The sequence below is a fragment of the Cryptococcus neoformans genome, chromosome 3 (assembly GCF_000149385.1).
Source record: "Cryptococcus neoformans var. neoformans B-3501A chromosome 3, whole genome shotgun sequence".
Taxonomy (NCBI): Eukaryota; Fungi; Basidiomycota; class Tremellomycetes; order Tremellales; family Cryptococcaceae; genus Cryptococcus; species Cryptococcus deneoformans.
Window position 1 is genome coordinate 366849 of NC_009179.1, and position 12297 is coordinate 379145.

The following is a 12297-nucleotide window of genomic DNA, read 5'->3' on the forward strand; positions in this document are numbered from 1 at the left end:
AAAGAGAGAAATGTGTCTGGGGAGTTTGTATTGATTTTGTTTTTCATCCATTCTTCAAAAGTTACATGTAAAGCAAATTGAAGGAGGAGGGGAAAGGGGGCGGGGGTTGAAAGTCTCTTCTTTCTGTTTGTGTTGGCTAGTTTTGAATGTGGGCAGACGCTGATGAGTGATGGATGAGTGGATGAGTGGATGGATGAGTGATGGATGAGTGGATTGGTATTGCGAGGGGGTGTTCTAAAAAGTATTCTATACCCCGGGTGTGTTGTAGCTTTTTTTTTTCTATGAAAATGTGTGCATATCGTTTCTTCTCGCAAATCCAATTTTCACCCCCCCCCCGGCTAGAAATCCCAATCGCCCCCATCCAAATCCCTCCGCTTATCATATTTCGCCATACTTGGCTGTTTACCCTGTTCGTCCCTCATCCGACGGCTCACGTCTTCCATCCCCCGCATGGCGCGGAGGAGGTTCCCGCCGGCGAGGTTGGAGAGATCGTTCTTGGACCAACCGCGTTTGATTAGTTCGGCAAACTGTCCGGCCGGCCGGGGGGCGACGTTAGCAGGGGTAAAACGGCAAACGACAAAAGTCAGAGACGTACGAGGTAAGGATACTTGGAAACGTCTTCAAGACCCTTGGGCACTGATTCAATCCCGTCGTAATCTGATCCGATCCCGACACTGTCAGGCGCCACCACCCCCAAAACAGTCAGCGCTTTGAGAATCAAGTTTTTAAATGTGACGGGGTGACTCACTGATCCCTGCTAGTTTTATTGGCGATATACTCGATTTCATCAGCGATGTATGCGACGTCGACGAGGTCCGGGTTGGGAGAGGCGAATACGGGGAAGAAGCTGTAATGAAGCGGGGTCTATCAGTTTTCCGCTGTTAATTAAAGAAGCGTTACAGACTCACTTGACCATCACCACCCCATCGACTTTTCCCTTTCCGCTGCCCAACCTAGCCAGCACCTCGTCCGGTACATTCCTGTTCATCTTATTGAAATGCCTCGCACAGGAATGCGAGAGGATGACGGGTGCTTCTGTCAGGTCCAGCGCCTGGAGGGCAGTTTGGTCGGAAACGTGGGAGAGGTCGATGAAGATTCCGAGTCGGTTCATCTCTGGAACGAGTTCTTTGCCCAGGGGGCTCAGACCGCCCCAACGTTCTTTGACGTCTCCAAAGATACCGGCCGAATCGGCAAACGCGTTGTTACAGCTATGCGTGAGGGTCATATACCTCACCCCGAGCTGGTGGTACATTCTCAACACTGCAAGAGAATTGCCAAGCATATGCGCACCCTCCAGCCCGAAAAGACTCGCAATCTTGCCGTGCTTTATAGCCCACTCGACTTGGTCGGCGGTCCGGGCGACGGCGAATGTGTCGCTGTATTTGGAGATGAGGTTGTTTGACACGTCGAGCTGTTCGAGGGCGTCTAGAGCAAAAAGGTTAGTAGTGGAAAGGGGAAGACGGTTATGGGAAGGAGAATGTTTTTCGGACTCGCCTCGAACTTCAAAGGTCGGGTTCATAAAGTCGTCGCCATTCGTATCGCGGCATTCGGTAAAGCTATAACAAGGTCAAGAGTTTAATTGCATGGCCCATGGTAGTCAACGATTGAGAGGACTGACATGGACCAGAAGAATGCTCCCAGATGGCCCTCTCTGGCCCGAGGGATATCAAAGTGTCCGGGCTAGACACCATCTCGTCAGTTTTCTGTCTAGAAAAGCAAAGAAAGAGGCGAACGACGTACGAGGGCACCACGCAAATCAAACTTTTCGATATTGTTGCCGTAGACCGCACGGGCGAATTCGGGGAGGTCGATATGGCCATCGATCACCGGCGAGCTACAGCGCAGTCAGCATCCGGCCGGCTGCAGATGGAGCGGGATGTGCACGCTTTGAGGTAAAGCTTTGCCCTTTCGAGGACATCGCTGGGCTCCTTATGGGCATGCCGGACGACGAGGCCGACGGAGAGGCCGGCCGCGAGGAGGAGGAGGGTGGCGAGGGCGAGGAGGAGGGATGTCCGTCTGCGGGCGGCGGGGGGGGCCGAGACGGTGGACGGGGAGGGGGACAGCAGCGGGGTTTGTTCTGCCATCGTCGGTCACGGAGAGAGAGAGTTCTTGCGGTTGTTTATAATTATTTATGCCGCGCACGGAGATCGCCGATGGGCAATGACGGAGATCGCCGACGGCTACAACCCTTTTTTGTAGTAGTTGATTTCTTTGCATTAGATTCAACCACTCTACACCATGAAGCCGCTCCCCCGCATACTCACACGCCGCCTCGCCACCGCCCCCCTCCCCGCACTCACCCTCCGCTCTCCGTCCCCGCTCCTCCGGCCCCTCCACCCGCCAGCAGCGGCACCCGCTCCAGACGACTTTGTGCTCTACCCCAGCTTCCTCAGCGAGGACGAACAAGACGTGCTGGTCCGCATGGCGCTCTCGAAGCTGGGCCGCAGCCGGGCCGGCGCCGCGAGGAGGGCGAGGCGGCAGAGGGCTGGCGCGGGTGTGGCTGCGGACGGGAGTGGTAACGGTCTGCAACGCTTGTTCACGGGCGAGTACGCCTTTGAAGAGGTACGCTCCATTCCGTGCACGATAACTGTGTAGTAACGGGCATTAGGGCCACTACGATTCTGTCATCCACGGCTATCGCGAATCGCTGCTCTCCACGCTCCCCCCTTCTCCGCACCCTCTCCTCGCCCCTACTCTTCGTCGCATATACTCTTTGTTCTTCTCTTCCCTTCCCGCTCTTCCCCACTCAACCACACACACAGAGACACCCCTCCCGCCCGCAGGAACACTCACCCACATCCTCCACCTCTCCCCAACGGGCGCCATCCTCCCGCATGTCGACAACCTCGAAGCCTCGGGCCGGGTTATTCTCGGGGTATCGTTGGGTGCCGAGAGGACGTTGAGGTTGAGGCGCAAGCTGCGGGACGGCGCGGGGGTCGAAAAGGGGGAAAGCACAGGAGAAAAAGGCTGGGAGGTGAGGTTGGGTAGCGGTTCAGTCTACATCCAGCGGTACGTCCTTCCAGAGCTCTAGCCCCCGGGATTACAAAAATTCAACACCTATTCTAGCGACGCGATCCGGTACGGGTACGAACACTCCATCCTCCCGTTTGACGACCCGTCTTCCATCTGGGATGGGGAGAGGCTAGAGCCGGGACATCGGATTAGTATCATGATTAGGGTGAGTATCCCTCGAGTCATGCCGTTCAAAACGCTGACGATGCATGGTAGGACGTGCCGCCCAAACCTGATCTCTGAGTAGGTCACTTGGTAGTATTTGCATGAATTGCATTAGATTCATTGGACATGATCTTTGGTTACACTCACACGGCTTTTCTTGGGATCAGCATTTTTATTCATACAGATGGTTCTTTTAAGAAAAGGTTACAATAGTTTGAATTCTCTCCCTACTCCGCTTTCCCTTCCACTCCCTTCCTATGATTTCTTCAAAATTCAGAATCAGAAACGCAATACCGGTCCAACCTGACGCGGGGTGAAGGGGGACGAGGGGGAAACGAATGATGGCGCGATAAACAGGCCCCATTACAATGGCGTAGCCACCGGTCTTTCGGCATGACCGTCAAACGTTTCTACAAGATAATACGCCGTGCTGGCTGTTGCGAGCAGCGCAAGGCTAGCTGGAAAACGAGCGCGGGTCTTGACGAATCGTCTGTTTACCAAAAGAAAAGAAAGCGTCAGTTAATTTTCATGCTCTTGTTAGAGACGTAGAGGCGTACCTTATAGTGGGGTACATTAGTGCGGCCGAGCTTGCTGTGTGGGGTATGGATATAAAAGGAGATGAACCAATCAGCGCCGTCCCAACTCATCACCCCAATCCAAACACCCCAATCCAGACATCCTCCCCCAGACATCCCCCCCAGACATCCCCCAGACATCCCCCGACATCCTCCCCCAGACATCCTCCCCCGGATGGACTTACCAGCCGCACTCTCATACCCATAATCCATCCCATCCCGAATCCGCATCCCGCTAATCATCATCGCACTGCCGATACCGAGCGAAGCGACGAGCGACGGGAGAGACGAGTAGCGCGTGTAGGCCACGATACCGCCTGCGACGGAGAGACCTGAGAGCTGTGGCGAGAAGGGGGTTGGTCAGCGCGGTGGGCCGGGCGTGGGGAGGCTAGGGACGACGGAGGCATGACGTACGGCGTAGATGGGCTTGCTGGACTGTCGGACGCGGGGTTAGCTGGGTGTGTGGACGAGGGGCGGTTAATGTGCTTACCATTGTGTATAGTATAATGTGTTTGCGGCTAAAAGTAATGGCTGGCTGAAATAATCGCTGGACATGGTTTACACATGGCAAAATGGCGAGATGTCGTCGTAGGCAGGGTGACCATGGACCAAAGCCGCCGCTTTCCCGGCCCGAACCGGCTAATCCATTCACGATGACGCCGAGCGGCCATCCCCGACATCGCGCGTTTCTTTTATTAGAACGAGTGTTGTATCATTTTGATTTGCATGATTAATTTGCATTTTTTCAGTTTAAAAAAAGGTACATGATGCAACTACCTAGATTGCGTTCTCCAGACCAGCTTCCTGCACCAAGGAGAAAAACAACGATTCAGGCCTCTGCATGAGTACCTGCGGCGTATCGTACTCTGCCACCCGGCCTTCAGACATGACAAGCACGCGGTGACTATCTATGATCGTGTTGATCCGATGCGCAATCTGGCACAAGTAAAATCACATCAGCTCGTCTCTTTCTACTCTAAAAAAAAAGACGTACGGTGATAGTAGTGACATCTTTGAAATCAGGCCCACGCAAGATTTGCTGAACAGCCTCATCGGTTTCAAGATCGATAGAGCTAGTAGCTTCGTCCAAAACTAGAATCTTGGTCTTGCGTAGCATGGCGCGCGCAAAGCATAAGAGTTGACGCTGACCAGCACTCAAGTCTAAAAGAAAAAATAGCGTCAATGTCATCAACGAAAAAAAAAAAAAAAAAAAAAAAAAGAGAAAACTTGAACACGTACTGCTACCACCCTCGGAAACCTCGGCGTCAAGCGAGCCACCCATATTGTTCATGACATGGTCCTTCAAGTGGGCTTGCTCAAGAGCTCGCCACATATCGGCATCAGATGCGGACTCGGTAGGATCGATATTGTTCCTGCGTACAAAAATCGCAATCAGCTCTGTAACAGTAGCACATATGTATATATCTAAAAACCCACCTCAAAGTGCCTTCGAACAACTGAGGGTCTTGCGGGATGATGGAGACAATCGTCCGTAAGTCGTGCAAGCCAATCGTCGAAATATCGACACCGTCAATGAAAATCTTGCCTCCTGCAGCTTCGATGATGCGGAAAAGTGCCAAGGTGAGCGATGACTTGCCCGCACCCGTTCGGCCACAGACACCGACACGCTCCCCACCGTTGATCTTGATGCAAACGTCCCGAAGAACAAAATCAAGCTCCGGTCGGTATTTCATACTAAAGTGATCAAATTCGATCGATCCTTCTTGAGGCCAAGTAGAAGCCGGCTTGGTCTCGGGGATAAAGTCGGGTGCTTCAGAGTCCAAGTTGGCATACCCAAGCACACGCTCGACAGACACAATGTTCTGCTCCACCTCGGAAGCGCTCCGCACAAGCCAGTTCTAAAACGACAATCATCAGTTAAAAACCATATTCCCCCGGTCCATAACTTACAAGAGTACCGGTGACGGAAATAGTATAAGACATCAAGAGACCGACCAATCCCGCATCCACACTGTTGGACATGATAAGAGCCGCGACTGATGTGAGCGCGGTGGAGAACATGAGGCAACTACCCAGGAATTCAAGTCGGACGGCAAGCCATCGGTTGATAGTCATAGCCGGCATGAAACACGCCTGGTTTCGATCCACACGGGCTTCGTTGTTGGCAATGAATCGGGCAGATTGGCCATATCCCTATTTTAAAAAAAAATGCAAAACGTGAGTATATGGTGGATGGTTTTTTAATAAGCGCTTACTCGGATAACAGGCAGACCGGAAAGGGTTTCGCCAAAGAAGGAGAAGACGGGAGATCGAGAAACGGCGTCAAGCCGTTTCAGCTCTCGAGAAGTAGCAAGATAGAATCTGTGAGGATCATGCGTTAGCTTTCCCGCACACTAATTTTCAAGGAAAAAAAAAAGAAAAAAGAAAAAAGAAAACACCAACCTCATGACAATCCTGTAGAGGTAACCAAGAGGGATGAACACGAGCAACACCAAAGGCGTGCCCATAGCAATGACTACCACAGTACCGAGGACTGATACGGACTACTCTCCCCAAAAAAAGCCAAAAAATGTCAGCCGCAAAATCAAAACGCGCTTACCGCAATAACAGAAAAGCTCTTCACTTACAGTACGGAAGAAACCACCGAGAGCCATAATCAAGACTTCATCAATAACAAAGATATCCCTAGAGAACAAGTTGAGGATTCGTCCTGTTGGTGTAAGCTCGAAGAATGACAAGGGACTCTTCATCAAAGCCCCAAATGACCTGTCATGGAGACTCCTACTAGACTTGAGGGCACAAACAATCTTGAGCGTGGCGACGCTGACAACGTTGGCCACGGAACCAGAAATACCGACGATACCGTAGATGAGGAGGTATTTGGTCACACTCGGCATCTCGCCTGAACTATCAGAGTTGGCACTGGCCCAAGCACGAAGTACAAAGTTGGAAAGAATGTTCAAACCCTGCGCGAGACTCATCGCGCCGATAAAGACGGCAACGCCCCATTTGGAAGAGGCCTTGATGAATTCCCGGTAGACTTCTCGCTTCACGTTGCCCTTTTCAGAGCGTTCCTTTGGTTTAGCGCTTTCGCGTAGGTCACGCAGGGCGTCACGTTTGGCAGTACGGAGAGAAACGACAGAAGATCGACGCATGATGTCGCGGCTGAGCTGTCGGTACGCTTTGCGTTGTTTAGGAGAATCAGCGCCAGTGACAATCTCAGCTTCTTCGCTGTCTTCCACACCCTCTGGTTCCTCAACTACCACCACCTCCTCTTGTCCAACAACCGTAGGTGTAGTAGCACCAGAACCTTGTCCAGAATCTTGTCCATCGCCCATGGCAGATTGCTTGCCCAAACCAGTGATAAGCTTGTAAAGCTCAGAGGACGAATCGTTCATGGCCTCTTCATAAGTACCCCGCTCAAGCACAATACCTCTACGGAGAGAGATGATTTGGTCGGCCTGGGGAAGAAAAGTGACAGCGTTGGTACAGAGAATTCGGGCTTTTGAAGCAAGGAGACCGTTAGGCCCGATGACCTTGTCGAAAATGTGTCGACCGACATGAGAATCAACGGCCGCAAGAGGATCGTCAAGAAGGTAAATATCGGCACGAGCATAGACAGCTCTAGCAAGACAGATACGAGCCTTTTGACCACCAGAGAGGGAAACACCCTTTTCACCGACCTCGGTCATATCGCCGCTAGGAAGTACCGCAAGGTCTTGCCTCAAAGCACAAGCATCCAACACCTGTTCGTAAAACTGTTTGTCGAATCGGTGGCCAAACACAATGTTATCCTTGACAGTCGCAGAGAGGATCCAAGAGTTTTGCGAAAAGTATGCGACCTCGCCGCGGAGAGTGACAGAGCCGTCAGAGCGAGTCATTTCACCAAGAATCGCGCCCAACAGAGATGATTTGCCGTCACCAACTCGGCCGATAAGAGCGATAAGCTCACCCTTTTTAACTTCAAGGTCGATGTCCTGCAGGATGGGCTCCGTAGAGCCCTCGAGCCATCGGAATTCGCCATTCTTAATGCTAACAACGGTATCGCCCTTTTGAGGCTCACCCTGAGGATCTTCAGAAGGTCGAATGACAGTGCGGGCATTAGGGTTGAGTTCATCAGCAGCAAGGAAACTTTCCAAACGGCCGACTGAAACGGAAGCTTCGATGATAGAGTTGAGGATGTTGGCAAACATGGCCATGGGGAAGGAGAGAAGCTGGAAGAGAGAGATGGCGGGGAAAATGATCTCACTGGTCAAAGGTTTGTCGCTGGTGAAAGCAAACGTGGCAAAGGTAGAGAATGCAACAAGGAAGGGGGTACCTTGCCAGATAAAGTTACTTCCAGCCATGACGATACCAATCTTGCGCAACATCTTGAGTTCTTGGTTGTTACGGATGTCGTAGATCTTGTTGGCAAATGCCTGCTCCCAGCCGTACAGCTTGATAGACTTGATGTTGTTGAGGATCTCGTTCATGGTACGAGTACGAGTGTCCTTGACCTTCATTAATCGCCGGTGGTAGCGCTTATTGAATCGAGAAATGAGAGTGTTTGCTGGCAAACTGACCACCATGACAGCAACGCCCATAAACGCTTGCCAGCCGACAAGCCTGTAGAGAGAAATGAATGCAATGAGAATCTGCAAAGGTTAGCTAATTGCTCTTTACAGTCAAGAGCAGTGCTTACCTGGAAAGGGCCTGACCAAGCAATATGACCGTACTGACAGACATCTGCAATCCTGACGGCATCAACGCTCTGGAGGTTGACAATGTCACCAGTAGTCCTGCCAGACTTTTCGCCGTTGCTAAGGACAAGTGCCTTGCGGTAAATCAAAGTGACAAGTCCACCCCGGATACGCATAGTGGTGGTAAAGCATCGCTGGAAGTACTGGTGCAAAACGGCGGTTCCTACGTTTGCGCTGATAAACATCAAAACGGCAATAGCGTACCCAGTAACAGGCGGCATTGGACGTTCACTAGTGTAGCTCGAGACAAAGTTGAGTAACAACCTCAAAAGTTGAGGCTGCAGAAAGTTGATCATATCATACAAGGCCTTGAGGATACCAGCAACAATATAAGGACCACCGTAAGCCTTGACAAGGGCGATCTTGAGAGAAGCGCTCTTCTTTTTGCCAGCTTTGACCTGTTCAGCTTGCGATTTCCAGGTTTCCGCAAGACGGTTGGAAAGAGCTTCGGCAGAGTCTTCAGAGGGGAGCGCCCACATGTCTTCTTCACCAAGGTACTTGCGGGTACCAAGAGAGAGAAGAGGAGTGAGCCAAGAAAAAGTCAGAATTTCATAGATATTGGCGGTGGAAACGGGGCTCTCGACATCGCCGTAAGCGTTCTTGCCCGGCACAGCACCTTGGCCGTCCAAGTTCTCGATTCCATCCGCTTCTTCTTCCTCGTCATCCTCCAAGGCGATTTTGCCGTTTCTCTTCCAAGGAGCATTCCATCTCTGCCATTTCTTTTCAGGAGAGTATAGTTCGAGCAGAAAAGCGGGAAGAGCCGCAATGATACTTGCGAACCAGAAAGCCTGTCTTGCCAACAACAAGCGCCCTGAAGTAGAATGGGTAAGACCAGAGTTGAGGGCACCAGAAACGATCATTGTCCTAAGGCGGATGGCAAATACGAGAAGATAGGTGGGATAGAAGAGAAGAATAATAGTCGATGAAGTTCGGGAAGTGTGGTGGTTCAAGGCGGTGAGGTGGATAAGCGATAAGAGAGTCACGAAGAGCAGCAAGTAGTGGGCGGCGGAAAGAAGATTTACAGAGATGTTTTTGAATGTAAGGCATAATGAAACTAGGGAGAAGACGGCAGAAGCTGCGAGGAAGCCCTAAAAAAGAATGAGCCATGATAACGCACAGACATGGAAGCCAACGTACCACCTTGGTGGAGCATATTCTCTCACTTCTCCTGGACCTCGTAATCCATGCAAGACCACCGTTCAGTCCGCCTTTCTTGAGTTGTCTTGTGATTCTCAAGATCTGGGAAAGTGCGAGCAAGGTGAAGAAGGCGAGAGGGGCGGGCAGTAAAACGGCGTGCTCGAAGCACTGGGTAAAGTCGAGATCCCTATGGGACGAGACAATTTTTGGAGGAAAGGTACAGTCATACGGGCGGGTGTGCTTCGAGGCGAAGGCCTCGAAGGCTGCTTGGGCAGTCATCTAGAAGTTGGCGAAGAGATTAAAAAAAGTGACTGTAAGGGCACGCTCCGTCAAGGTCGAGCGACAGCCAAAGTATCTTCCCGACTGGCCGATCTGTCAATAGCAAACTAAAGAGCGTACTATGTAATTGAAAGTGGCGAGGCGTCTTTTCCAATGATTGCTATCCACGTTAGCTAAAGCTACAGGAAAGTGACAGGGATGTGGATGAGCGAGGGAAAAAGTTATCGAAGATGATAAAATTGAAGAATTGCCTGTTCATCCGTCATCCATTGCTGCGTCGCGACGATTATTAGATTTATTTATTATGCGACCTTCGGTCACCGGTGAGCGACTGCGCCCACAGTGCCATTTCCCAAATAAAAACCCCCCGGAACCTGAATTATTGGTAAGCAAAAATTAATTAATAAACATTACGTAAGTGACAAATCGCATCGGTGATCGCCGAAATCTGGCGATTATGCGCGCTTCACCTCGACGATGACCATCGCACGACCACCGATCGAACATTCCTTCCCTTCGGCTTTTATAACCTGTCTTATCATTCCATTATCCTCGTTACTCACCTCCAGAACAAATCGCAAAATGCCTCGCGAAGCTCCGATGGCCCCCGTTTCCCGATCAAACCGCCCTAGTATCGTAGGCCCTGACGAGCCTGAAGCTCCGTACCCCCTCAAGCTTGAAGGGACCGTTACCAAAGGTTTTGGTAGAGGTGCGAGGTATCTGGGGATCCCCACAGGTATGACTTGCTTCCCATGGTGTGCCTATGGTTTGCTGACGAATACCTGACTGCTCCAGCCAATCTTCCAGACGAGTCTTTGGGTCCACTCAACGATCTTGGTCTTACAGGTATCTACTACGGCTTCGCCCGTGTTCATCCCTCCTTATCCACCCCTCTCCCATCCGCCCTTCCTACCCCCGTCGTCTCCAAACCCTCTACACCTGGTCCTGAGGGCAAGAAAGTCGAGAGCGAAGCTCAATTGGAGGCGTTACCTACCATCACCGCACCTTACCCTCCCGAACACCACGCCCAGAGATGGAGTAAGGAAGATGAGAAAGTTTGGCCGATGGTGATGAGTGTTGGGTGGAATCCTTACTTTAAAAATGAAAAAATTACCGCTGTAAGTCGTGCCGCATCCTTTATTAAATACCAAATGCTTACGCTGGAGAGTAGGAAGTGCATATTATGCACCCCTTCAAAGCTGATTTCTATGGACACCACATGAGTATCGTTATCCTTGGATATATCAGGCCCGAACTTGACTACGTCTCTAAAGGTTAGCTCACCCCAACCATCCTCTCTGCTTTTTATTTCCCCTGCGGACGATCTTTCAGATTAGAGGCTGACTTTATTACCCTCTCCACCCATTCTCAACTTCCATCTCACCACACCCTCGACTTTTGACTCATTCCCATCCATTTTTTTCCCATTTTCACAATGACTAACCAACCGCACCGAACCACCAACCCAAAAACAATGATGCAGAGGCCCTCATAGATGATATAAAAACAGACGTTAAAGTAGCGCTTAACTCACTTGCCAGGCCCAAGTACGCCGATTTCGCCCATGACGAGTTTTTGTTCAAACAATCTCTGTTCACAGCCGGGCAGTCACAGAACAATCTGGGAGTTTAAATCCTTGTTGTAGGAAGCGCCATCGAGCAGAGGGGTAGAGTACGTTCGCATATTCTGAAGGGGGGAGGGACTTGCCGGAGGGAGAGTAGTCGAGAATTTTCACGTTGTACGAGTACAGATAACCCATAAACCATGAGCCATGATGCTAGATAAATAGACCCAGAAGAGTACAAATTTATGGACATTTTTTTGCATATCTGCACTCCATCTCCTTTTCCCCATCTGAATAAATCACTACGGAAAGTCATGAGATATCATGCAGTTCATAAAAATTACGTTATATAGAAGCGGAAATTGCCAGCATTCAGCATCACCTATGTCTAACACATGTGGCCTGCGAGACTATTTGGGGTTACTGGTACGTACTAATCCAAAAATCCGAGAGCGGCACTTTGTCCGTTTTTGCGTGGCTGCGAGAAAAGGTTTATGCGTTACTTTATATATGAAGGCCGGAACTGCTTCTCTTCTGCGTGGCGGGTCGTGCGTACGAAGATTTGAAGGTGATTATTTGGTACAACAATGATGGTCTACTTCACAGATTATTCTCTTTTCTTCCTCCCACTCTACCCTCTTTCCTCCACCAACTTTCTCCCTTCCCAAGGCTTTATCCAAGCACAATTCTCCCATCCCTAACCAGTCCCGCTGCTTCAGCATACCTCTCGACCCTTTCCACTTGCACCTTGTACCCATCTAACAATCTCTCCACCCATCCACCAGCCGGGAAACTTTTCGACCACTGGTTATGGAGATGAATCGAGTACACATGTGATGATGTTTCTTCTAGCAGTTCCCTACCC

The 12297-nt window shown here is 50.8% G+C and overlaps 6 protein-coding genes across 6 annotated transcripts in view; 2 read left to right on the forward strand and 4 right to left on the reverse strand.

Moving 5' to 3' along the window:
- Window positions 1-338: 338 nt before the first annotated feature.
- Window positions 339-2084, reverse strand: CNBC1290 (hypothetical protein; the record flags this gene model as incomplete). The annotated part of the gene is made up of 8 exons (XM_771543.1): window positions 339-527; window positions 596-674; window positions 749-847; window positions 909-1425; window positions 1495-1556; window positions 1619-1680; window positions 1741-1834; window positions 1885-2084. 8 exons carry the CDS (start codon window positions 2082-2084, stop codon window positions 339-341), a joined length of 1302 nt encoding a protein of 433 aa, XP_776636.1.
- A 154-nt stretch (window positions 2085-2238) lies between these two features.
- On the forward strand, window positions 2239-3255 carry CNBC1300 (hypothetical protein; the record flags this gene model as incomplete). The annotated part of the gene is made up of 4 exons (XM_771544.1): window positions 2239-2562; window positions 2609-3009; window positions 3067-3178; window positions 3229-3255. The coding sequence occupies 4 exons, from the start codon at window positions 2239-2241 to the stop codon at window positions 3253-3255; spliced, it is 864 nt and encodes a 287-aa protein (XP_776637.1).
- Window positions 3256-3540: 285 nt separating this feature from the next.
- Window positions 3541-4245, reverse strand: CNBC1310 (hypothetical protein; the record flags this gene model as incomplete). The annotated part of the gene is made up of 5 exons (XM_771545.1): window positions 3541-3667; window positions 3735-3768; window positions 3938-4091; window positions 4167-4187; window positions 4243-4245. The coding sequence occupies 5 exons, from the start codon at window positions 4243-4245 to the stop codon at window positions 3541-3543; spliced, it is 339 nt and encodes a 112-aa protein (XP_776638.1).
- Window positions 4246-4529: 284 nt separating this feature from the next.
- On the reverse strand, window positions 4530-9868 carry CNBC1320 (hypothetical protein; the record flags this gene model as incomplete). Its single annotated transcript, XM_771546.1, has 10 exons — window positions 4530-4688; window positions 4747-4913; window positions 4992-5125; window positions 5190-5611; window positions 5664-5906; window positions 5969-6074; window positions 6156-6256; window positions 6341-8347; window positions 8395-9540; window positions 9590-9868. 10 exons carry the CDS (start codon window positions 9866-9868, stop codon window positions 4530-4532), a joined length of 4764 nt encoding a protein of 1587 aa, XP_776639.1.
- A 582-nt stretch (window positions 9869-10450) lies between these two features.
- On the forward strand, window positions 10451-11500 carry CNBC1330 (hypothetical protein; the record flags this gene model as incomplete). Its single annotated transcript, XM_771547.1, has 4 exons — window positions 10451-10604; window positions 10664-10986; window positions 11040-11142; window positions 11352-11500. 4 exons carry the CDS (start codon window positions 10451-10453, stop codon window positions 11498-11500), a joined length of 729 nt encoding a protein of 242 aa, XP_776640.1.
- A 604-nt stretch (window positions 11501-12104) lies between these two features.
- CNBC1340 (hypothetical protein) overlaps window positions 12105-12297 on the reverse strand; it is a gene marked incomplete at both ends in the record, with an annotated part of 1776 nt that continues 1583 nt past the window's right edge. Inside the window, one exon of the mRNA XM_771548.1 lies at window positions 12105-12297. This exon is cut by the window's right edge and continues 322 nt beyond it. Within this exon, the coding sequence (XP_776641.1) occupies window positions 12105-12297 (193 nt within the window).